Source organism: Notolepis coatsorum (assembly GCF_963971535.1).
Source record: "Notolepis coatsorum genome assembly, chromosome: 10".
Taxonomy (NCBI): domain Eukaryota; kingdom Metazoa; phylum Chordata; class Actinopteri; order Aulopiformes; family Paralepididae; genus Notolepis; species Notolepis coatsorum.
In genome coordinates, this window is record NC_140174.1 from 31,738,104 (window position 1) to 31,761,241 (window position 23,138).

General features: G+C 50.0%; 1 protein-coding gene across 1 annotated transcript in view; it reads left to right on the forward strand.

Moving 5' to 3' along the window:
- Nucleotides 1-18,991, forward strand: part of LOC311235524 (kelch-like protein 10) — a gene marked incomplete at both ends in the record, with an annotated part of 131,213 nt that extends 112,222 nt beyond the window's left edge. The window contains one exon of the mRNA XM_084322992.1: nucleotides 18,694-18,991. Coding sequence (XP_084179118.1) covers nucleotides 18,694-18,991 — 298 coding nt within the window. The remainder of the gene's footprint in view (nucleotides 1-18,693) is intronic.
- Between the last annotated feature and the right edge of the window lie 4,147 nt (nucleotides 18,992-23,138).

The following is a 23,138-nucleotide window of genomic DNA, read 5'->3' on the forward strand; positions in this document are numbered from 1 at the left end:
GGCAAGGCCGGGCATGTACAGACATGTCTTGACGGTGGCTTTGAACCTGACTCCGGAGGCATGGCCCTGGCGCCTGTGGACCGCTGTCCAATAGGAGAATGAAATATTATGGTCTGGTCTAGGCTAAAGGGATATTCCGTGTATATGTACAAGGAATATACAAGGGATATCAAACGATATACAAATATTATGCAATATATATCAATCAATAAATATATATATATATTCGGTTTAATCTGATCCTTTGTAACAATAATACTTTTAATGAGTTCAAAATTGAACCCCAAACCCCACAAAGCCGTTCCTTGAAGAAACTTTCTAAGGGGTTCCTCGAGGAACCTCTCCTGCAGGGGTTCCCAGTGGCAATGGTGAGGAACTCCAAAAGGTTCCTCGAGGCTCTTCTACTTCTAAGAGTGAGCATAGATATTGGCCAAAAACACCTCCACAATGCAGGGTGACTAAGTGGTGCAGTGGGAAAGGTGCTTGCCACCAACACAGGAGATGATGGGTTTGAGCCCAGCTCTCTGCGTTGCTTGTTAAACATTTGTGCAATTATATATATAATATAATTATATTAATAATAATAATAATACTTTTAATGAGTTCAAAATTGAACCCCAAACCCCACAAAGCGGTTCCTTGAAGAACCTTTCTGAGGGGTTCCTCGAGGAACCTTTTTGAACTGAAAAGGTTCCTCCTGCAGGGGTTCCTCAAGGAACCTTTTTGAACTGAAAAGGTTCCTCCTGCAGGGGTTCCTCAAGGAACCTTTTGAACTGAAAAGGTTCCTCCACAGTGGCAATGGTGAGGAACTCCAAAAGGTTCCTCGAGGCTCTTCTACTTCTAAGAGTGAGAGTATGATCAAAACGACAGTAGGCTACTTCTACTTGAGTAAAGTTTTTATTTATCCTCTTTCTCAGATTTTTCTCCGTTTTTCTCCCCGTCCCAATTTAGTCGTTGTGCCAATTCCCCCCCTCCCTACCTGGTTGTTGTGCGCATGTTCTCCTACTGGTCGGTACAAGGGAATCCTGAAGTCATCTGCACGCTTCCTCCGACACGCGCGGCGACAGCCAGTGACTCTTTTTTCCCCTGGCAGCGAGGACTCTCATTGGTGAAGTGTAACGCGTGGGAGGTCACGCTGCCTTCATCAAGTCCTGCCTCCGCTGAGCAAGCGCCCAGACCTGACCTGTAGGCGTCGCTGTCCACAACGCCAGATCACCACCCACCACTTGCCCTTCCCCTAACCCAGCCAAACGGGTTAGTATAGCGATCAGCCCAAGCCTCAAGCAATGCTGACTCCGGGAGTCGAGACCGCAGCCTCTTGCATTGGTGACGAAACTTGAGTAAAGTTTGATCAAGGTAACAGTACTTCTACTTGAGTAGAGTTTGATCAAAATGACAGTACTTCTACTTGAGTAGAGTTTGATCAAAATGACAGTACTTCTACTTGAGTAGAGTTTGATCAAAGTAACAGCACTTCTGCTTGAGTCGCATGTTTTTGTACTCTTTCCACCTCTGCATACAATGCCTCAAACACTCAATCACTCACAGACAAATAGACAAATAGACACACACACATACACACACAGGCCCAGTGTGTTGTGGATCTGAGAGGATTGTGTTTGTTATTTTGTCCTGGTTAGAGCATTCTGTTACTGCCAGTACAAAGAGTCCACTCTGCATAATGATCCTGTGTGTCTACATAATACACACACACTCATAGATCTGTGTGTGTGTGTGTGTGTGTGTGTGTGTGTGTGTGTGTGTGTGTGTGTGTGTGTGTGTGTGTGTGTGTGTGTGTGTGTGTGTGTGTGTGTGTGTGCGCGCGTGCGTGCGTGCGTGTGGCCATGTTTATTTGAAAGACCTGGACATGTTTTCAGAATACAGACCGCAAAATCAGGACATTTGGTGATTCAGGGACCAAATTAGGAAATGTTTGTTTTCCTGATTTTGTTTGACAAACTATTGTAGGGTCACAGTTAGGGTTAGGTTAGGCTAAGGTTAGTATTAGGTTAGGTTGGGCAAAACAGAGTCCATTCTCTTCGGTTCAAATAACAAACTCAGCAAGACCGACGGCTTCTCAGTTACAGTGGGTGACAATATTGTCACAAGGAAAGATGAAATTACCTACCTGGGTTCCATCCTAGAGGCTAATCTCTCCTGTGACAAAATGGCATCCAATGTAATAAAAAAAAGTCAACCAACGAACTCGATTCTTGTACCGGATCTCCTCTCTGGTAAACAAGAATACCCTGAAGACTCTGGCAGGAGCACTCATTCAGGGGTACTACGACTATTGTAACTGAGGGGTACAATTCCCTGACTGTATTACTAGATATGATACTTACTACCACTACCTTTGTACTTTATATTCGGCCACCCAGTACTCGGCATAAATATATTATGATAAACACTCTCACGTAGATGAAACGGATCCAACACAAATGTACGAAGTCAAAGTATGTATTTATTCCTACACAGCAATGGTGTGTAGAGCAAGCACTTAATCACTTAATTACATTTATGAATTGAAATAGTATGCACTTTTATGGCAAAGAGTATTCGTCGGTATATCAATAGAGAATGTCCAATCTCTGATGGCGCAGGTGGTAAATATACGACCTGGAATAGTTAAGGAATAACAGCAATGATACTTTAATGATTATAAGACTGGATACACTAGGGGGGTTAATCCGGTCGCTTGTAAGACAACAGGAGTAGGAGGGGGGGGGGGGGGGGGGTAGAGTCTGGCTGCCTCGTCCGGCTAAGGGTATCCTGGGTGAACCCACAGTAGTGCAGTTCAATGCGCCAGCGATCCTTGGACCACAGATGAAAGCAGCTGGACTCTCTGTGGGCCGGCTCTCTCCGGTCCACGGAGGAGAGACGTGAAGCGACCTCGTCTTGCAGAGCGCCTCCTCACCTTGCGTCCTCTCCAGGGGGGGGGGTTCCAACACACGGCAGTGTCGGGGGTCTTTATCCATGGAATAATCACTGTACACAAAGCATAATCCGTGCCTGGGAAGGCGGGCTGTCGTCGGTAGAATAATCCGGTATGCAGGTCCACTCGCTCGTCGGCTCTGGGGCTCCTCGGGTGCAGCCTCACATGGGGTCGGCCACCCTGGATAAGCAGCCAGTTCTCTGCCCGAAACGATGGGGTACTGACTACGATAGTATTCTCACCGCACGAAGCACTACATATGAATAGACTATTATTAGCTTAATAGACTACGTCCAACTCGACGATATAGTGCCAAATATGACTATTCAAATATTAATATACACGATGTCTCAATACCGATGATAGGCCGAACTTGGCCTTACTCCCACACGTGGCGTCGCGGGGAGGCTTTACGTCTGTCACTCTATTGGAGGGTAAGAAACTGGACTAAAAAGAAAGTCCTACTTTAGTAGCGCAGTATATATACGCACTATAAACAAATAGTACCGTTAGTGGTGCGGTAGCCAGATTCCTACGCGGAACTAGGACTTGTTCGTACATGTTGAGCGGTACGTTTGAACTGGGTCTGGGGGGTATGGCAGCCTGGCACCAAGGTCTCGACCAATAGTAGAATGGAGACTATTATGGGATGTTCAGTAGGCTAGAATGGATATTCAATGCATATTGTACAAGGAATATACAAGGGATATCAGGGAATATTAGAGAATATACAAATACAATTAAATATATATATACAAATAAATATATATATTCGGTTTAATCTGGCCCTTCACAACAGCCACCCCCTGATTGGTCCCAGACCTAATCAGTTAAGCAGAGACAGATTAATCGCGTTGTCTATTTACACATAAGGGTTTGCTGTAGGGGTCAGTCAACTTCACAAAGTCATAGGGTTATAGGGTCATGGTCATCATCGTTTGTGTCTGGGAGTCGGGGCAGTTCTATGAGCCTCGCCACGGGACGGGTGTAAGTGCGACCCTGGACAAGCACTTCAGCTGCTCGGACCTTGCCGTCGGCACCGGTGATCTCTTTGCTTACGCGGCCGGCCGGCCACATAGCTCTGGGCAGTGATTGATCAATAATCATGACGACTGTTCCTTCTGTCAAATTGTCTCTCTCCTTTACCCACTTCTGGCGGGTCTGTAGAGACGGTAGGTAGTGCAGTAGGAATGTCCTTTGTTGTGCACTCTCTATGGTAGTGCAATCATCTATGTTGGGGTCTGCGGAGATAACAGGGCTCAATCCACAGAACACAGGCTTCTTATTCTCAGCCTCCTCCTGACTGGCTTCCCTCGGGATAGGCTTGGGCCACTCTCCTTCCGGGAGCTTTAGGAATGCTGGGCCGTCACTGTAGACATTGCGACGGGTGAGGTCATCTAGGGGCATTCCCCGGGTGATGACGTCAGCTGGGTTCTGTTTTGTATCAACGTAGCGCCACTCTGTTTCTCCGGTTAACTCTTCGGTTAAGTCTTGAATCTCGGTGACTCTGACTCCCACGAAGACTTTGTACTTGCATGAGTCCGATTTGATCCAGGCGAGTACTGTCGTGGAATCTGACCACAGGATTGTTCTAGACACCGGTATGGTGAGCTCACGTTGGATGAGCGTGGCTAGGTGCGCTCCGGCTAGGGCTGCGCAGAGCTCTAGACGTGGGATAGATTGTTGCTTGCGTGGGGCTATTCTCGAGCGGGCGAGGACAAATGCTGTGTAGATCTCTCCCCCCTCTTCTTGGGCCCGCAAGTAGGCTACTGATCCGTATGCGACCTCTGAGGCGTCACTGAAGACGTGTAAGTCCATTTTACATGTCTCTGGCCTCACCGTGGGTGGGAAGTAGCTTCGGCACATATTAACACCTGGGAGTGAGTGGAGCTCCATCTCCCACTCTCTCCAGGTGGATGCAAGGTGTGCGGGAATGGGGTCGTCCCAGCCCTGGTCCTTGTCCCACAATGCTCGTACAATCATTTTTGCCCTGGTGGTGTACGGTAGAATACATCCTAGCGGGTCATATTGTCGGGCGAGTGTTGTGTACACACTCCGTCTGGTGGTCGGCGCCGCCGCCGGCCTTCCCTGCTCCGTAGTCAGGGGCTTGTGTCTGTAGTGAAGCGAATCTGTTTTGAATCGCCACACCAATCCCAGGGTCATCTCCTGGGCTTCTCCCGGGATTGTAGCCATCCAGGTCTCGCTGCTGGCTGCCTTGTCCTCGGAGGAGAGGCTGCGCAGTACTTGCGGATCGCTGCTGGCCCACTGCCTGAGATCAAAGCCGCCTTTGATCAATGAGGCGCGGAGTTTAATCAGGAGAGCCTCGGCTTCTTCCTGGGTTGAAAGGCTTTGTAGACAGTTGTCTACGTAGAAGCTGTTCTTTACGCTGTGTCGGACCTCTTCGTCCGCTGCTGGGTCCTCTGCTACATGTTTCTGTAGTGCAAATGTAGCACAGCAGGGGCTGCACGTCGTTCCGAAGGGGAGGACTTCCCATTGGTAGATGGCTGGGTGCTCATCTCCTGGCTTCTCTCTCCATAGGAACCGTAACAGGGGCTTGTCCTCCTCTACTAATCTCACCTGCAGGAACATTCCTTTAATGTCCCCGCTGATGGCCACCCTTTCCTGGCGGAAGCGGAGTAGAACGCCGAGTAGGGAGGGGCCGAGTGTGGGACCGGGCAGTAACTCTTTATTCAGATTTTGGGATCCGATCTGGTAGCTGCAGTTAAATACTATGCGGTCTTTACCGTTGTGATGGACCTTGTGGTGAGGCACGTACCACGATTCAGTGGTCTGGTCAGCCTCTTTAATGTCCATCTTTGTGACGTGTCCCGCTGTGATGAGCTTCTCAATCTCAGCGCGGTATACACTCTCTTGGGCGGGGTTCTTGGCTAAGCGCCGCTCCGTGTTCAGCAGGTACCGTTCTGTGGCGTCTGTCTTGGCGTGGAAAGTAGGCATTCCTTCTCGCCGCAGGAGTGGCGTGGCGTATCTCAACACGCCGTTGACCGGGACTCTCTTGGTCCCTGTCTCGAGGAGGTGAATGGCGTAAATGTCATCTTTAGAGCGAATGTCTTTCTTTCCGTTCTTAAAGGGCATTTGTTCCAAGGTCCATAACCGCTCTACGTGTTGCAGGAGTGCGGTTTCTCCCTCTGTGACTCGGGAGTGGAGACATCTAGTGGCTGTACTTCGGTTGAGAGATTTGGCGAGCGGGCCTTGGAGAGTCCATCCCAAACGGGTCTCGACTGCTGCAGGACAGCCTCGGGGTCCGGCATGAACCCGGTCTATCGGGACAACGAGGTCTGCATGGTCGGAGCCCATCAACAGGGTCGGCATAGCATTGTCTATGAGCGGGATCGGTAACTTGCGCAGATGTGCATATTTCTCCATCAGCTTGGCGACGGGGTATGTGTACCGCGACAGTCCCACTTCTTGGCTGGTGAAAGCGTCTGTAATCTGGTACCGTCGCTCAGGCTGGCCGCTTGCTGCGATAGAGAATGAGACATTCTCGCCCTTTATCGTCTTCAAATCTCGTCTTATTGTCCGAATTGTCATTTGGGTTTCGCTTCCCCGCAGCCCTAGCTGGGCCGCAGCGGAGGCGAGCAGAAGGGTCTTCTCTGACCCGTCATCGAGGACGGCGTAAGTGTCCAGGACTTTATTCTGGTAGCTTAGTGTCACACGCACTACTTTTAGGAGTACTCAGGCTCCACTGCTGCTGGCGGGATCGATGTACATGACGCTCGCTTTGCTGCTGGATGGTGCGGGTGAAGGGCGCCGTCTGTTACTGTCGTGAAGTATGTCCAGATGGGCTCCATCGCACTTGGTGCACCTTTTCTTTAAGCGGCATTCGGCTGCCATGTGTGAGCGCGCACAGCGAAAACAGCGCTTGTTGGACTTTATCCATTGACTTGCTTCCTCCACGTTCAGCTTGGGGAAGGAGTCACATTGCGCTAGCCAGTGTTCTTTCTCACAGTAGGGGCACACTATCTTCCACTTCTCCGTTCTGGAGGGGGTACTGTGGCTCCTGCTGCTCGGTACTGACTCCGATTGGTGCATCACAGTCACCGATCTTCTTCCATCATTTAGTCGTCTGGTTCCTTCTCTGGAGCCAGGGGTGCTCCGTCCGAATGTATCTAGCCGTAGGCTGCTGACTTCTCTCGCCAGGAAGTCTGCTAGATCGAGGAGGTTCGGTTCGGGGCCATTCGGGTCTCGGTGGTCTCTCTGCCGCCTAAAACGCTCCTGTCGAGCGGGCGGCAGCTTCTCCAAGATCCTTTCCACATTTGAGTTGGCGTAAAGTTCATGCCTCCCCTTCTCTCTCTGCGCTCCCAACATCCCTACCAGGGATTGCACTCTGATGGACAGGTCGTCCAGTGCTCGATTGTCTATTGCTGGGGGTAAGCGGTCGATGTGTCGGATCTCCTGGATCACGTAATCCCATATGCGCCCATACCTCTGGTCCAATGCTACCAGCGCTGCTGTGTATGGGGTGGTGGAAGTCGCGTAGGCGAGCGCTATATTATGTGCGCGGGGTACCTTTAAGTGCTTCAGTAGGATGGCGTATTTATGGCGTTCATCCAATACATCCACCAACATGGTCTCCAGACACATGCGGAGTTCTGTATACTGGGCCCGGTTCTCTTGGGTGAAGTCGGGTACCATAGGCGTGCCAATGTATGACGCTGACTGTGGATACATCGGCGAGCGTTGGGGGAGAGGCCTCCTAGGCGAGTCTCCTCCCGCTCCTTGGTATGGGCTGGTACCGGCAGTGTACCATGGCCCGCTTGTCCAGGTGCTGTTCCTCGGTGCGGGTCGTGCGTCGTGCTCACCCGGGTATAGAGTCGGGGGTCTGTAGCGCAGCTCCGCGGGAGTATAGCCTGGGCTGTACCGGACCTCCTGGTCCGGTAGAGTACTGTGCTGTCGTCGGGCGTGGTTCTCCTCCTCTTCCTCTTCGTCTTCAGTTAGGTCATCCAGTGCTTGTAGTCTCTGGTTTAGCCTCTCCACAGGATATGCTGCTCCTTCCCGGTTGCTAGGTCTCGCTTGGACCGGTGGGGGGAGGTGGTCTGTGGGGGGTATAGACCTCGTCTGTTGGTCAAGTTCAGGGTTGTTTACTCGGCTAGGGGATGCCGCCCTGGGGGTGTGTCTAGACGAGTTCCTGGAGCCTCTGGCGGAGGGAGAGGGTGTTGTCCGTCTGATCAGCTGTTCTATTAGTTGCGCTTGCTGTCTGTCGCGCTCTGCGTCCCGTAGAGCACCAGCAGCTGCTCGCTGGCTGTCTGCTCGGTCTCGGGCCACATTCTCTTCCCTCTGAATGCGTCTTATTTCTAGACGTATATGCTCTTCTTCGCTCCGCTGCTGGATCTGCAGTCGGTCGCGTTCAGCAGCGGCGTTCAGGCTGATGAGGAAGGCCTGCTGTAGGGTCCTCTCTGCCTCGCTGGGAGAAGGCGGTTGTATAGGGGAGCCTTCCCTCGGGGTACTCCTTGCGGAGCCTTGGAGCTCTATCTCCACGGTGCTCTCCCCGTCTTCTTCCGTGCCGAGTTCTCTCTCGGTAGCGTTGTATTCCTCCCGGGACTCATCGGGGACTACTTCTTCAGTACTGGCGGGGTGTGAAGTCATGTCTGGTTCCCACTGGTCCCCACCGTGAACTTGGTCAGTTACATTAGAACCCGTAGGGGCCTCTATGGTCGGGGTAGTCTGGGCGTTGGGGTTAGACATACTTTTACTTTCTAGTTTTACCGCGTTTACTGTTAGTAGAAGACTAGGTTGTTGACTGACAGCGTAAGCCTCTAAGTACTGAGGGAGCCGTCGTTCGCGCTGCGGGCGTTGGTTAGGAGGATCGTTTCGTGGAGTGTTCATCATAGGCCATTTCAATATTAATAACACTATATTAATATTACACTAATTACCATCCGGCTCGAAGGACCAATTGTAACTGAGGGGTACAATTCCCTGACTGTATTACTAGATATGATACTTACTACCACTACCTTTGTACTTTATATTCGGCCACCCAGTACTCGGCATAAATATATTATGATAAACGTAGATGAAACGGATCCAACACAAATGTACGAAGTCGAAGTATGTATTTATTCCTACACAGCAATGGTGTGTAGAGCAAGCACTTAATCACTTAATTACATTTATTAATTGAAATAGTATGCACTTTTATGGCAAAGAGTATTCGTCGGTATATCAATAGAGAATGTCCAATCTCTGATGGCGCAGGTGGTAAATATACGACCTGGAATAGTTAAGGAATAACAGCAATGATACTTTAATGATTATAAGACTGGATACACTAGGGGGGTTAATCCGGTCGCTTGTAAGACAACAGGAGTAGGAGGGGGGGGGGGGGGGTAGAGTCTGGCTGCCTCGTCCGGCTAAGGGTATCCTGGGTGAACCCACAGTAGTGCAGTTCAATGCGCCAGCGATCCTTGGACCACAGATGAAAGCAGCTGGACTCTCTGTGGGCCGGCTCTCTCCGGTCCACGGAGGAGAGACGTGAAGCGACCTCGTCTTGCAGAGCGCCTCCTCACCTTGCGTCCTCTCCAGGGGGGGGGGTTCCAACACACGGCAGTGTCGGGGGTCTTTATCCATGGAATAATCACTGTACACAAAGCATAATCCGTGCCTGGGAAGGCGGGCTGTCGTCGGTAGAATAATCCGGTATGCAGGTCCACTCGCTCGTCGGCTCTGGGGCTCCTCGGGTGCAGCCTCACATGGGGTCGGCCACCCTGGATAAGCAGCCAGTTCTCTGCCCGAAACGATGGGGTACTGACTACGATAGTATTCTCACCGCACGAAGCACTACATATGAATAGACTATTATTAGCTTAATAGACTACGTCCAACTCGACGATATAGTGCCAAATATGACTATTCAAATATTAATATACACGATGTCTCAATACCGATGGTAGGCCGAACTTGGCCTTACTCCCACACGTGGCGTCGCGGGGAGGCTTTACGTCTGTCACTCTATTGGAGGGTAAGAAACTGGACTAAAAAGAAAGTCCTACTTTAGTAGCGCAGTATATATACGCACTATGAACAAATAGTACCGTTAGTGGTGCGGTAGCCAGATTCCTACGCGGAACTAGGACTTGTTCGTACATGTTGAGCGGTACGTTTGAACTGGGTCTGGGGGGTATGGCAGCCTGGCACCAAGGTCTCGACCAATAGTAGAATGGAGACTATTATGGGATGTTCAGTAGGCTAGAATGGATATTCAATGCATATTGTACAAGGAATATACAAGGGATATCAGGGAATATTAGAGAATATACAAATACAATTAAATATATATATACAAATAAATATATATATTCGGTTTAATCTGGCCCTTCACAACAACTATGCTTGCACCTCATGGTACCAAAGCACCTCAAAGTCGCTAAAAACAAAATTACAAACATCTCAAAACAAACTGGTCAGACTACTGCTTGACCTTACTCCTAGAACCCACCTCACCCCTGCCCACTTTGACAACCTAGGATGGCTTAGAGTAGACGACAGAGTACAGCAACTTGCAATGGGCCTGGTCTACAAGATACACTACATGACCAAGGTACCCATGTACATGTCAAAATACTTCCCAAAGGTCAGTGAATACCACGATCACAACACCAGAGGGAGCTCCACAAAAAATAATCAGCTGTGTACATCGAAGTCATTCTTCTCAGCCTCTATTCCATAAGTTAGGTATCCTCAGTGTTTATCAAGTGAATCATCTTCAGACTGGTTTATTTGTGCATAGTTCTTTAAACGGAGCCCTTCCCCCTTTTTTTCATGACATGTTTGCCCACAATCACCAAATTCATAATTACCCCACACGTAGTTCCTGTTTGCTTAGACCACCCTTTTCCCGCACTTCCCAATCTCAGTTTTGTTTGCTCTACCGAGGGTCAAAGTTGTGGAACTCTTTGCCTCCACATATTTTGGAATTTTCTTTTCTGAAATTCAAAAGAGCACTGAAATCTCATCTCCTAGATCACCAATATTTCCCATATGGACTTCCTTTACAAACTGTAGTCTGATGGCTTGATGTATTTTGTTATTGTATTTTCGTTTTATTATATATTCTTACTGTCATTGATTGTTTTCTCTATACCAGAAATCGTATGTCATGGGGTGCCTACTTCGGTGTCTGTGTAGGCCTGCTTGTGTGTGTTTGTTTGTTCAGAGGGGGGGGGGGGGGGGGGGGGGGGGATTTTATTTTATATTTATCTTGATATAATGTAATTTTGCTTCCTGGTGAATGCCACATGCAAGCCCCTTGAGGGTTTTTAGGCAATTCTCCTACACATCCCTTGTGGACTATATTGTATTATATATGTAACTGTTTTTATATGTGTAAATAAACAAACAAAGCTGTAAAGGAATGTGGATCACTACCCACTTTCAAAACCTCTCTCAGGGGACACCTACGGGAGACTGCAATTAAACACTGGCCCCTGTAAATATCCTAACCCAACCCCCTCCAATGTACAGTCATTTACCTAGTATGGTTTTGTCAATAGTCCAATGTACAATTTTGTTTGTTTGTACAGTGTCTCCCCCCCCCCCTCAATGTACAGTTTTGCCAATGTACAGTCATTTACCTAGTATGGTTGTCAATAGTCCAATGTACAATTTTGTTTGTTTGTACAGTGTCCCCCCCCCCCCCTCAATGTACAGTTTTGCTTGTTTATACAGTGTGCCCCCCCCCCCCCCCCAACCACCTCCAATGTAGATTACCCAGTATGGTTGTCAATATCCCAGTGTACCCAACCCCCCCCACCCAACCTCCTCCAATGTACAGTTTCTACGTCAAATGTATATACTCCCTTTTCCTGACTCCTTCTGTATCACAAACAGTACTGTATTTGCAAATCTGGTATGTCATAAATGTATAGATGTAGCAATACTGACTATCTGTATGTCATGTATGTCATATATGTCCTGATGAATTGAAAATGGGGGACCCTGATGTAAACAAGACGAAAGTCTTTCTCTGGTCTGCATCCCCTTAACAATTGTGTTGAGCTGTACTGTATTGTACCCATTCTGCAATCTGTTAATAAAGTTTTCAATCAATCAATCAAGGTTCTGTATCGTTAGTGGCTTAGCTTGGCATCGCTACTGCACTATCTCGCGTACGTGCACGCGTACTGAATAAACCACAAATGTACCTCTAATACCAGTATTAGTCTGACCACACCCCTCATCAGCTTACCTTCATAAGCAGGTGTGTGGTCACCTGCTCTCCTCCTTCTCGCTTTCACCACAAGGAAGAGGTGCCTCGGTAGATCCCCACACTTGACACCATGATGGAAGGAATTGGATTAGGAACAGCTTGGGAAACAAGGATACGTTGACATCATATCTTTATTTTCTCTCTCACTATTTTCGAGAAAATACGGCGATATTGTCTTCGTACTGGAGTGTCTAGAAGATGATGATCATTCTAAAAACCCTCCACCGGTTTTCGTATTGGGAGCACGCCGCTGCATGCTTCTCAACTGCAGTTCCTTGCTGTGTTTGTTGGGGTGAAACCTGTCAGGCCACAGCTGAACTGTCGGACATGCCGCTGTTGTGAGGAGCGGTGCGTTCCAGGTTGGGTGAGTAGTGTTTGCTGGCGGGCTCCACTTGTCTGTTAGTGCTATGGGGGCTACTTGACAAAGTTTATGGAAACCGGCCCCAGGCTAGGGTCCTTTGTTTAGCCGCCTAGGCGACAGAAGGCCTTGGTCTGGCGACCATTATAGTTTTAACTAGTGGGCCGCGACCATTGACACTGGTGATCCCTGTGTGTTCTGGACGAGTGGATTCTCTCTGTCACCGTGTTAAGACCCCATCTTTCATATCCAAATGAGAGTATTCCTTCACGAGGGGATATGTGCATGTAATGTGCGATAGCGGCAGATTCATGTTCAAAGTCAGCTATACAGGCCAGTTGGTACTGTGCTGATTCCGCCGGACGTGGTAATGTCACCGTTGTGAAGCGGTGTTGACGTCTTGTTTTCTCTTTTCTCTTAAAAAGTGAGGAGGGGTTCAGAACGGCGGCCTGTCTGGGTGAGTGTTATGTCATTGTTTACATGTTCATAGCTTACGGTTAGCCGGTCAGTGGCCTGGCGCGGGGTAGCTTAGCGTCTCGCGCGCCGCCGGGAGCTCGCTTCTGATCGCGTGCGTCGTTAGATCGGCGTCTCGCGAGCGGAAGCAATAGCACCCGAACGGTTGGAGCAGCCGTTAGCTTGATGCTATTCTGTTGAACGTGCTTTGATTTTAACATGTTTTACACTCTTGACCACGACGTCATCCTTGACAGGGGATGTTCGTCGACCCTGCCTGAGCCTAGACGGGGATTGCGTCAACAAAGAGGACTGTAGCGACTGGTGGAGCGGCGACGCTGCCCGGATCGAACAACACAGGACGGCTGTGTTCTACGGTGTCTTGTGACTGCACTTCACTGATCTGCGTTCCGGGTAGGTACGGGGTTGGCCAGACCTCATAACACGTCTTCTGGTTTTACTTTGCTAAATGTATTGTGAATAACGGTGTTTTTTTCCCAAAACGTGTGTTGTTGCAATACATTTGGGATACGTTGCGGGTTGTGTGTGAGCTGTTTTTGTCACTGGCAGTTAGCTTCTCCGTGCAGATCGTGATGTATTGATCTGGTTGTTGTGTGAGGAACATCATGGTGTTTATGTGTACCGTGTACTCACTACTAAGGCAACTAACCTATGAAGCTATGCTTGGTGACAAGTGAGTAAAAGAATGTTCTTTCTCAGACTGTAATGACAATGAACAGTGAGTTCACACATTAACAGGTTTTCCTGTTTTAACTGGCCGTATTGAGGGTAAAATAGGAGGATTGTGTTTTTCCCCCCCGGTTCCCTGGGGACTTTATCACCTCCTATCAGACATGTTGTGCATTAATTGTGTCTTTGTGTGGTAGGGATACGATGTAACTCTTAGCTTGATTGCTGAGGTTGTGCTAAATCTGCTGGAGAAACTTATTTCCTAAAGGGAAATTGGTTTGGTTGCTGTCATGTGTGCTTAGCAAGGCCTGTGGTCGATACTAATCAAGAATGATGTATTCTCTCATTGTGAAAAAAACGGCGTTCCTCTGTTGAGTGTTTTTGCCATTTTTTGTAGGTGATGATGGGTTGTGTGTGTCATGTGACCTACAACTGGGTTGTACTGGCCACAGAAGCACATGTGTATGTTGGACCGGGGTTCTTAGAGCCTTCTCTATTCTGTGTTTTTCCTTAGTAAAAATCAGATAGCAGGTTAGCTCATGCGCTGTGTGGAGCTGTGAAACGCTTCATAGAGCTGACTATGGCTGTGTCATATTCTCTTTTTGTCGTTACGTCGTATCATGGGTGTGGGGTCGTAAAGGGGTGAACTGGTAACCTTTCCTCTCCCCATTGTTCTGTCGGTCAGGGGTACACCCCCTGTCCTTCAAGGTTCCCGTCACGTGGCGGTTCGGCACGTTACGGGGGGGGGGGGGGGGGGGGAGGGAGTTCCTGGTCCCACGGCCTGGTATATTGGGCGTGTGCACCGCAGGAATTCCCCCGCCATAGAGTACGTCACCGTGCGCGTCTCTGTTGGTAGGACTTCCGTGTGCTGTTCAGGTCCATGTGATGGATCTGTTTTCAGGGGGGGTGGTCAGGGCTCCTCCTCACCAAGCGCCTATTCAGGCCTTCTGTGAGTTCGGACTCCTTCTTCCATGTGAGGAAGCCTCCATCAGAGTACAGAGCCTTCCTCCTCAGATTGTCAAAGTGAGTGGACCCTCTAGAAGGGTCCTTTTCTATTGTATGTATATTCGATTCAATTCGTTTATTGAGTGTGTATGGGTTCAGTGCCTCTTCCCCGGAGGCCCTAAAACCAGTTTTTTACATGGCTCGAGGTGCAATATATTCTTTTCAATCTGTACAGCTCGCGTGGGAAGTCTCTCTGGGGATCCCCGTCTCTTTCCTATGGGAGGGTGGTGGGATGTAAAAATGTGAACATTTTTTACCCCGGCTGTGTAGACTGGGATACATACTGTTGATGCTTCCTTCTTTCTATTCCAGAAGTGTTGGAGTTGGGGAGTGTCACACCCCTCTTGTCGTTCCCCTGGGCGCCTTGGGGATTCAATGACAGGTCTAAATAGCCTGTTCATTGATGGGGGTGTGTCCCGACGCACGTATAGTGCTAGCTCGCTGTAAACAGGCGATTGACTGGCACGCCTTGGTTGCTTGTGGTTGAAACAGCGTTTTTATAAAGCAACTGAGATGGGGGTTTTTCCTCTTCCGGCGACCACATCCCATGACCTGGGTGGGTTGTCGACGGATTCTCGTTCATGTCTGGGGGATGATGACGGGATGGATCTGAACATATGTAGTGGGGTCTCACGCCCTTGGGGTGGGCCACCGGGCGCGGTTCGTCCGAACGTCTGGGTGGCGCCTTCTTTTCATGTTAAGATCAACACGCATATCTGCCCTTCTCCTGGAGTAGGCATGTCGGCGTGGTTAGGGCACGGGACTGGTTCTGGTCACGCTGGTCCAGATCAGTTGAACCCGTTGTCCGCCGGGGATGCAGATCTGCTGTTCTGGTACCCTGAGGGACTTGGGCTTTTTTCAGGGGGAAAAATGCCAGGTCGGTCTGGGTGTCACAGGGTTAAGCGCTATGGAGACCCTGGTTGGGTATGTTTTTACTCAGCACTGTCGTCATGGCTTACAGCCATGCCATTCTGTACGCTCTCGATCTCGTCGGATCTCGGCCGCTACACAGGTTGGTCCTGGTTAGTACTTGGTTGGGAGACCGCCGGGGAATACCAGGTACGGTGTGCTTAGGGGCTGGTTCTCCATTATTTTTCGCTCCTCTCTCACGCATGGCGAAGAGGGGCCTGTGGGGGTGGTTTTTTGACCTCCTCTGGTGACCCTGTGCTTCCCGTACCGCCAGGCCCGGTCCGAAGTGATGTTTGCGACCCGTAGGCCTGGGTTAACCCTTTTTGGAAACTGAAACACTTGTACTGCGGTATAGCCGGTGTATACCCGCAGGTGTGTTTTGGAGTTTTTTCTTGAGGGGTTATAGGAACAACCACCGCATTGGGTAACACCGAGGTGGTTGATTCCCTGGTGTGTTGGAGCAGTGTCAACTCCCGGGTTCACCGTTTGAGGGTGCCCCTGCACGTTCATGACGTCTGCCAATCGTGTCAGCCTTCTCTGCCTCGACCCCTCTGGGTGGGGGTTGTTAAATGGAGGCTTGGTCATGCAACACCGCCAGCTTACGCTCCTTCCGCCGGGGCGGCTGTGTTCAGCTGTCCCCTCTGGCGCCTGTCTCGTCCGCAGTCTCCAGGCTAGGGTTAACAGCCTGTTGCCCGGTTTTTCCCCGGTGCGCTGCCTGCTTCCGTTGGTTAACCTTTTTTGTGTGCTTACGGCCATGCTGACTGCCTATTCTGCAGGGTCAGTGTGCCAGGCGGTGTACTATTGGGGGGACGGGGCCCGCTCGGCTTACGGCCATACCGACCTGAACACGCCCGATCTCGTCCGATCTCGGAAGCTGGGCAGGTTCTGGCCTGGTTGGTTCCGCCTGGGAATGCCAGGTGCAGTAACTGAGGGGCCTTTGTCCGAATACGCTGGCGATGTGGGGGGCGGGGCACTACGTGCCCACCTGGTGGGGTCTTGATGCTGGCATCATGGACTTCTCCGGGCCCCCATTCTAGGGAGTCCAGTCCTTTTGGTGGGTCTGGGTCTTCCTTCGTGCTCCGCTGCTACGGCCTTGCCACGGGGTTGGGTTTGCCCTTGACCCCGTGATTCTGGGGGCAGTAACGAGGTTGTTCCTCCGTTCGTTCCCGGGTGGCATGCGGGTTGTGCGTGTGTGTGGTCGTGGGGTCAAGCCACGGTCTGCTCACCCTGTGCGTTGAGTTGCTTGAGTGCCTCTTCGCACGGTCGGGTCCGTCGCCCTCCCGTGACGTCCCTAATAGGGGGGCTACCCTCCATTAGGGGGGGTCGGGGGGGCTCGGCCCTCCCTGTTCTGATGGTTTTGGGGGGCTGTCAGCGGGGTGTATTTGTCAGCCAAGTGGCTCCGCTTGGCCTCCCTTGTGCAGTAGCGATGCCAAGCTAAGCCACTAACGATACAGAACGTTAGGTTATGACTATAACCAAGTTCTGTTAGTTAGGGGCGATGCTTGGCATCGGACGGCCGCTGCAGCCCTTGTCCTCACCTTGTGGTGAAAGCTTGGGAAGGAGGAGAGCAGGTGACCACACACCTGCTTATGAAGGTAAGCTGATGAGGGGTGTGGTCAGACTAATACTGGTATTAGAGGTACATTTGTGGTTTATTCAGTACGCGTGCACGTACGCGAGATAGTGCAGTAGCGATGCCAAGCATCGCCCCTAACTAACAGAACTTGGTTATAGTCATAACCTAACGTTATATTAGGTTAGTATTAGGTTAGGTTAAGGTTAGTATTAGGTTAACGTTAGTATTAGGTTAGGTTAAGGTTGAGGTTAAGGTTAATGTTAATGTTGTAGTGGCTACTGGGACATAATTCACGGCATCCTAGCCTTATGTGGTGTTTACTACATCTCCCGTGATCCATAGCGGGGGATGACGTAGTTTAAGAGAGACGAATGAAAGAGGAATGGCAGTGTTGTTGTGCGACAGTAGAGTGCGTAATAAAATAGTATTTTTGCATCGGAACACGGCTCCGTTTTTACTATCATTACCGCATTCCTACATTGGTGACCCTGATTTTCTCTTGGACGTATTTCGGAGATTACATTGAACATGTCAAATGAACAACAAGACGCGGATCGCAGATCTTTGAACGCCGTTTCACTCAAGCTGCCGGAGTTTTGGGAGCAGAGCGCCAACGCTTGGTTTGCACAAGCTGAAGCCCAATTCGCTCTCAGGGACATTACCGCGGACGCCACAAAGTACTACTATGTGGTAGCAGCCCTGACGAACTCAACTGCGGCGAGAGTGGTGAGTTTGCTGGAAAACCCACCTACACATGACAAATATGTTGCTATAAAAACACACCTGAAAAAGGCTTTCGGTCTGTCTGAATCTGACCGTGCTCGCCAGCTTCTCTCTCTACCTGGACTGGGTGACTCAAAACCCTCTGAGCTGATGGATCACATGTTAGCTTTGCTGGGTGACCATGGGCCATGTTTTCTATTTAAAGAGCTTTTCTTGCAACAGCTACCAGACTATGTTCGTTTACCTATGGCTAATTCCATCAAAACTGACTTTCGCCAGCTAGCTAGAGAAGTAGATGTATTTTTCTCAGCTGGGAAGAGGTGTGTGGCAGCATCAGCCTACACCATTGATGAGCAGGGGTTCCAGCCACTCTCCATCTCTGCCGCGGCTATGCCCCACCGGGTGAGGCCGTCGGGGTTGTGTTTTTACCACGCAAAGTTTGGGAACAAAGCTAAGAAGTGTCTGCCACCTTGTAACTACAGTGGGTCGGGAAAACGCACTGGCTGCCACTCATTAGCAGCCGTGAGTGTTGGCCATCCTGCAGGCTTGCTGTACGTCACCGACTCACTTTCCGGCCGCCGTTTTTTTATGTGACACGGGTGCCCAGGTGAGCGTATTGCCGGCGTCCACTCAGGATTTCCACTCAGCGAGACGGGGCCCCGCCCTTGAAGCTGCCAATGGCAGTGCGATCCCTACATTTGGCAAACGCACCGTGGCATTGTGTTTTTCTGACCAGCGTTTCACCTGGGATTTTGTGTTGGCCAAGGTGTCCACTACTCCACTCCCCTCCTAGGCGCTGACTTTCTCTGCGCCAACAGTCTCTTGGTAGACGTGGGGAATCGCCGGCTCGTCAATGCTGAGACTTTTGGCTCCTTAGCATGTGAGCGCAGTGACACGGCCACAATGACACTGTCCAGCGCCGTCGCGCCCACTGATGATTTCTCCCGCCTCCTGTTGGAGTTCTCGGACATCACAACACCCACCTTCTCGTCCGCGGCCACTAAGCATGGAGTCGTGCATTACATCTCCACGGAAGGCCCGCCAGTACATGCTAGGGCTCGTCGTCTCGACCCACACAAGCTCACCATCGCTAAGAATGAGTTTGCGGGGTCCTAGTCTGGGGGAGGGGAGGGGGGGTCTGGCCGAGTTTTTTTGTTTTTGTTTTTGTTTATATTGTTTTTTTGAATTTTCTTTCAGGGGGGGGGGGGGGTTAATTTGCATCTATTTTTCTGTAACTCGGGGAGGGGGGGCAATTGGCAGCATTTCCTATTGTATGGTTGTTGAACTGTTGAACTGATGCTGTAAAACTGAAAAAAAAAGAAAATACCAATAAACATATTGTTTAAAAAAAAGAATGAGTTTGCCTCCATGGAGGCACTGGGCATCGTTCGTCGTTCCGACAGTCCTTGGGCCTCGCCTCTCCATCTTGTTCCAAAGGCTAACGCCGGCTGGCGTCCGTGTGGCGACTACCGGCGCCTTAATGACGCCACTACACCTGATCGTTACCCGGTTCCACACATACAAGATATTTCAGCCCACCTTGCTGGCGCGTCTGTTTTTTCGAAGGTGGATCTGGTGAGAGGATACCACCAGGTGCCGGTTAGCCCTCAGGACATCCCCAAGACGGCAGTTATAACCCCATTCGGGCTCTTTGAATTTTTGAGGATGCCTTTTGGCCTCAAAAATGCGGCTCAGACCTTTCAGAGGTTAATGGACGCCATGCTGCGCAACCTGTCTTTCGTGTTCGTCTACCTAGACGATATCCTGGTAGCCAGCACGTCCAAGGCGGAACACCTAACACACCTCCGGCTCCTCTTCAGTCGCCTCAGAGAGCATGGATTAATCATCAACCCAGCAAAATGTCAGTTTGGTCTGCCTGCCATAGACTTCCTTGGCCACCACATCACTACTGCTGGGGCGGTCCCATTACCAGTAAAGGTGGAAGCGGTGCTGCGGCTCCCACGCCCTACCACTGTTAGGGCCTTGCAGGAGTTCCTGGATGGTGAATTTCTATCATTGGTTCATCCCTCAGGCTGCCCACCTAATGCACCCCCTGTATGGGGCTCTCAAGGGCAAGACTCCCAAGCATGCCATCGCCTGGTCCGACGACATGTCAAAGGCGTTCTCGGATACCAAGGAGGCCCTTGCGAGCGCAACCATGCTGACGCACCCCGTGCCTGAGGCTCCCGTGGCATTGACAACTGATGCCTCGGATTATGCCGTTGGAGCCGTTTATGAGCAGTTGGTCAAGGGCATTTGGCAACCCCTGGCATTCTTCAGCCGACAACTCCGTTCCAGCGAACAGAAGAACAGCACCTTTGACCGTGAGCTCCTCGCCCTGTACTTGGCGGTCAGACATTTCCGTTTCCTGCTGGAGGCTCGCCCTTTCACTGTTTTTGTAGACCACAAACCATTGATTTTTGCTATGGCGAAGGTGTCTGAACCGTGGTCTGCCAGGCAACAACGCCATCTGGCTTTCATCTCTGAGTTCACCACTGACATCCAGCATGTGACGGGGAAGGACAACCCCGTGGCTGACTGCCTCTCGCGGGCCGCCATTGGTGCTGTCCACCTGGGAATTGATTACGCCCGTATGGCTGCGGATCAGGTTTCAGACCCAGACATCCAGGCATGCAGGACGGCGGTTACTGGCCTCCAGTTGGCGGACGTCCCCTTCTTTGATGATGGCACGACGCTGCTATGTGATATATCTATGGCGCAGCCAAGGCCAGTGGTTCCACGGGCATGGAGACGACAAGTTTTCGAGGCTATCCATGGCCTCTCGCACCCGGGCAGGAAACCATCACAGTGCCTAATGGCAGCGAAATTCGTCTGGCCCAGGATGAAGGTTGACATTGGGGGTTGGGTCAAGACCTGCATGGCATGCCAACGCGCGAAGGTCCATCGACATGTTAAGGCCCCGTTGGAGCGGTTTGATGACCCCTTCCTCCCTCCAGGGGGTACACTCACCTTCTGACGATGGTAGACAGGACCACCCGTTGGCCGGAGGCTGTCCCACTCACTGCGACTACTACAGCTGACGTGGCTCGCGCATTCATCAGTACCTGGGTCGCCCGGTTCGGTGTTCCCTCTGATCTTTCCTCTGACCGAGGGGCCCAATTCACTTCCGCGTTATGGACTTCCATTACCCAGCAGTTGGGTGTCTCCCTCCACCGCACTATGGCCTACCATCCACAGGCCAATGGCCTGTGTGAACGTTTTCACCGGTCGATGAAAGCTGCTCTCAAGGCCGATATCCGAGGCGACAGCTGGGTCGACAGACTTCCTTGGGTGATGCTGGGGCTCCGTACTGCACCTAAGGAGGACCTTCTTTCATCTTCAGCTGAGTTGGTATACGGCCAACCCCTCCGTGTCCCAGGGGATTTTTTTCCCTGTGTTACGGCCTCCTGGTCAGCACTGGAACAGCGGGATGCTCTGCTGGACAAGGCCAAGTCTTTCTTGCCCATCCCCACCTCGTGCCACGGCGTTCCGAAGGTGCGTGTCCCGCCTGATCTGCAGGCAGCGGGGTACGTGTTTATCCGCTGCGACGCCAATCGAGGCCCCCTACAGCCACCCTACGATGGTCCTTACCGGGTTGTGAAGGCAGGCGATAAGACCTTCGTCGTTGACATGGGGGGGAGGGAAGAACGGATCTCGGTGGATCACCTGAAGCCTGCTCACCTGGATTTGGACCGCCCCATTGAGTTGGCCCAACCGCCCCGCCGCGGTCACCCCCCTGGTCGGGCAGTCCCGACGCCTACTCTAGCTATGGCGGACCCCCGGACCTGCCGTCCGAGGCCTGTTCAGTGTCAGCCTACTGCTTTTTTTTTTTTTTTACTTATATTTTTATTTGCATTTTTGATTTACAAACATCTCAGACAAAACAATTAAACAGACAGAAACAATAAAGAAAAAATTATAACATCCAAAAGAATAGTGATGCACCGATGTGAAAATGGTGGCCGATACCGATAACCGACATTAATATTGCTGTTCTGGCCGGCACCGACATCCACCGATGTCGACATCTCTGCACAGAAAACACTTTTTTATGATAATCAAACAAAGAGCTACTTTCCAAAACGCATACTTTTTTTTTACTTTTGTAACTTATTTTCAGAAATTACTGATATTTTGAAACAATTTAAGGCCAAAACATGTAAAAAGAAAAAATAATATTACATTTAAAAAAAAAAAGAAAAAATTATATCGGCCCATATCGGCCCTATTTCAACGGTCAATTCTATCTTTACCTTGTTTATTTACATTTCAATTTATTTTATAGTTCCCTTTTCATTCTTTTTTTTTAAACAATATGTTTATAGGTATTTTCTTTTTTTTTTCAGTTTAACAGCATCAGTTCAACAACCATACAAAAGGAAATGCTGCCAACTGCCCCCCCCCCCCTCCCCGAGTTACAGAAAAATAGATGCATACTAACCCCCCCCCCCCCCCCCTGATAAAAAAAAAAATCGGCCAGACCCCCCCTCCCTCCCCCCAGACTAGGACCTCGACAAATTCATTTTTTTCTTTTTTTTTACACATTTTGAGTTTTGTAAACCCAGTTACACCCGTCTAACAGGTGCCCATACTTCTACACCAAACAAATAAATGTCTACCATTACATCTTTTCTCTTCAAAGAGCAACTAATAACATTTACAGTATCATTCATTGCAATATATACCCTTCAGAAAGACAAAAGGGAGCTTCAATAATAGCCTATATCATCAACCTACTATGTAATCTGTTCTAAGTATTGCCTAAACCCAGCCCAGCATTTATCAAAGAGACGTGGTTTTTTCTTAAGATTGAACATTATTTTCTCTGATGCCATGTACGAAGAGATTTCACTAAGCCACATAGACATGGGGGGGGATTCAGCACTTTTCCACAGCATGGCAATACACTTGTTCCCTGCAATCATGGCCAATTTAATGATCCGCACCTTGCCTCTCTTATCTGGAGAAATGTCAGACATGTCTCCTAATAATGCTAATTTAGGTGTACATGGGATCTCAAGGCCTGTGACCTCTTCGAGAGTCTCCCAAATTGAGCCCCAGTAAGGTCTCAGTTTGTTACATTCCCAGAACATGTGGAGCAGGCTACCTGTTTCCGTTGAGCACCTAGGGCAAAGGTCAGAGATAGCCTCATTCATCCTGTGAAGTCTTTCCGGCGTAAAATAGGTTCTATGGAGAATGTTAAATTGCATAAGTTTATGTCGAGTGTTATATGAAAAAGATAGTGCAGACTCACATAGTGATT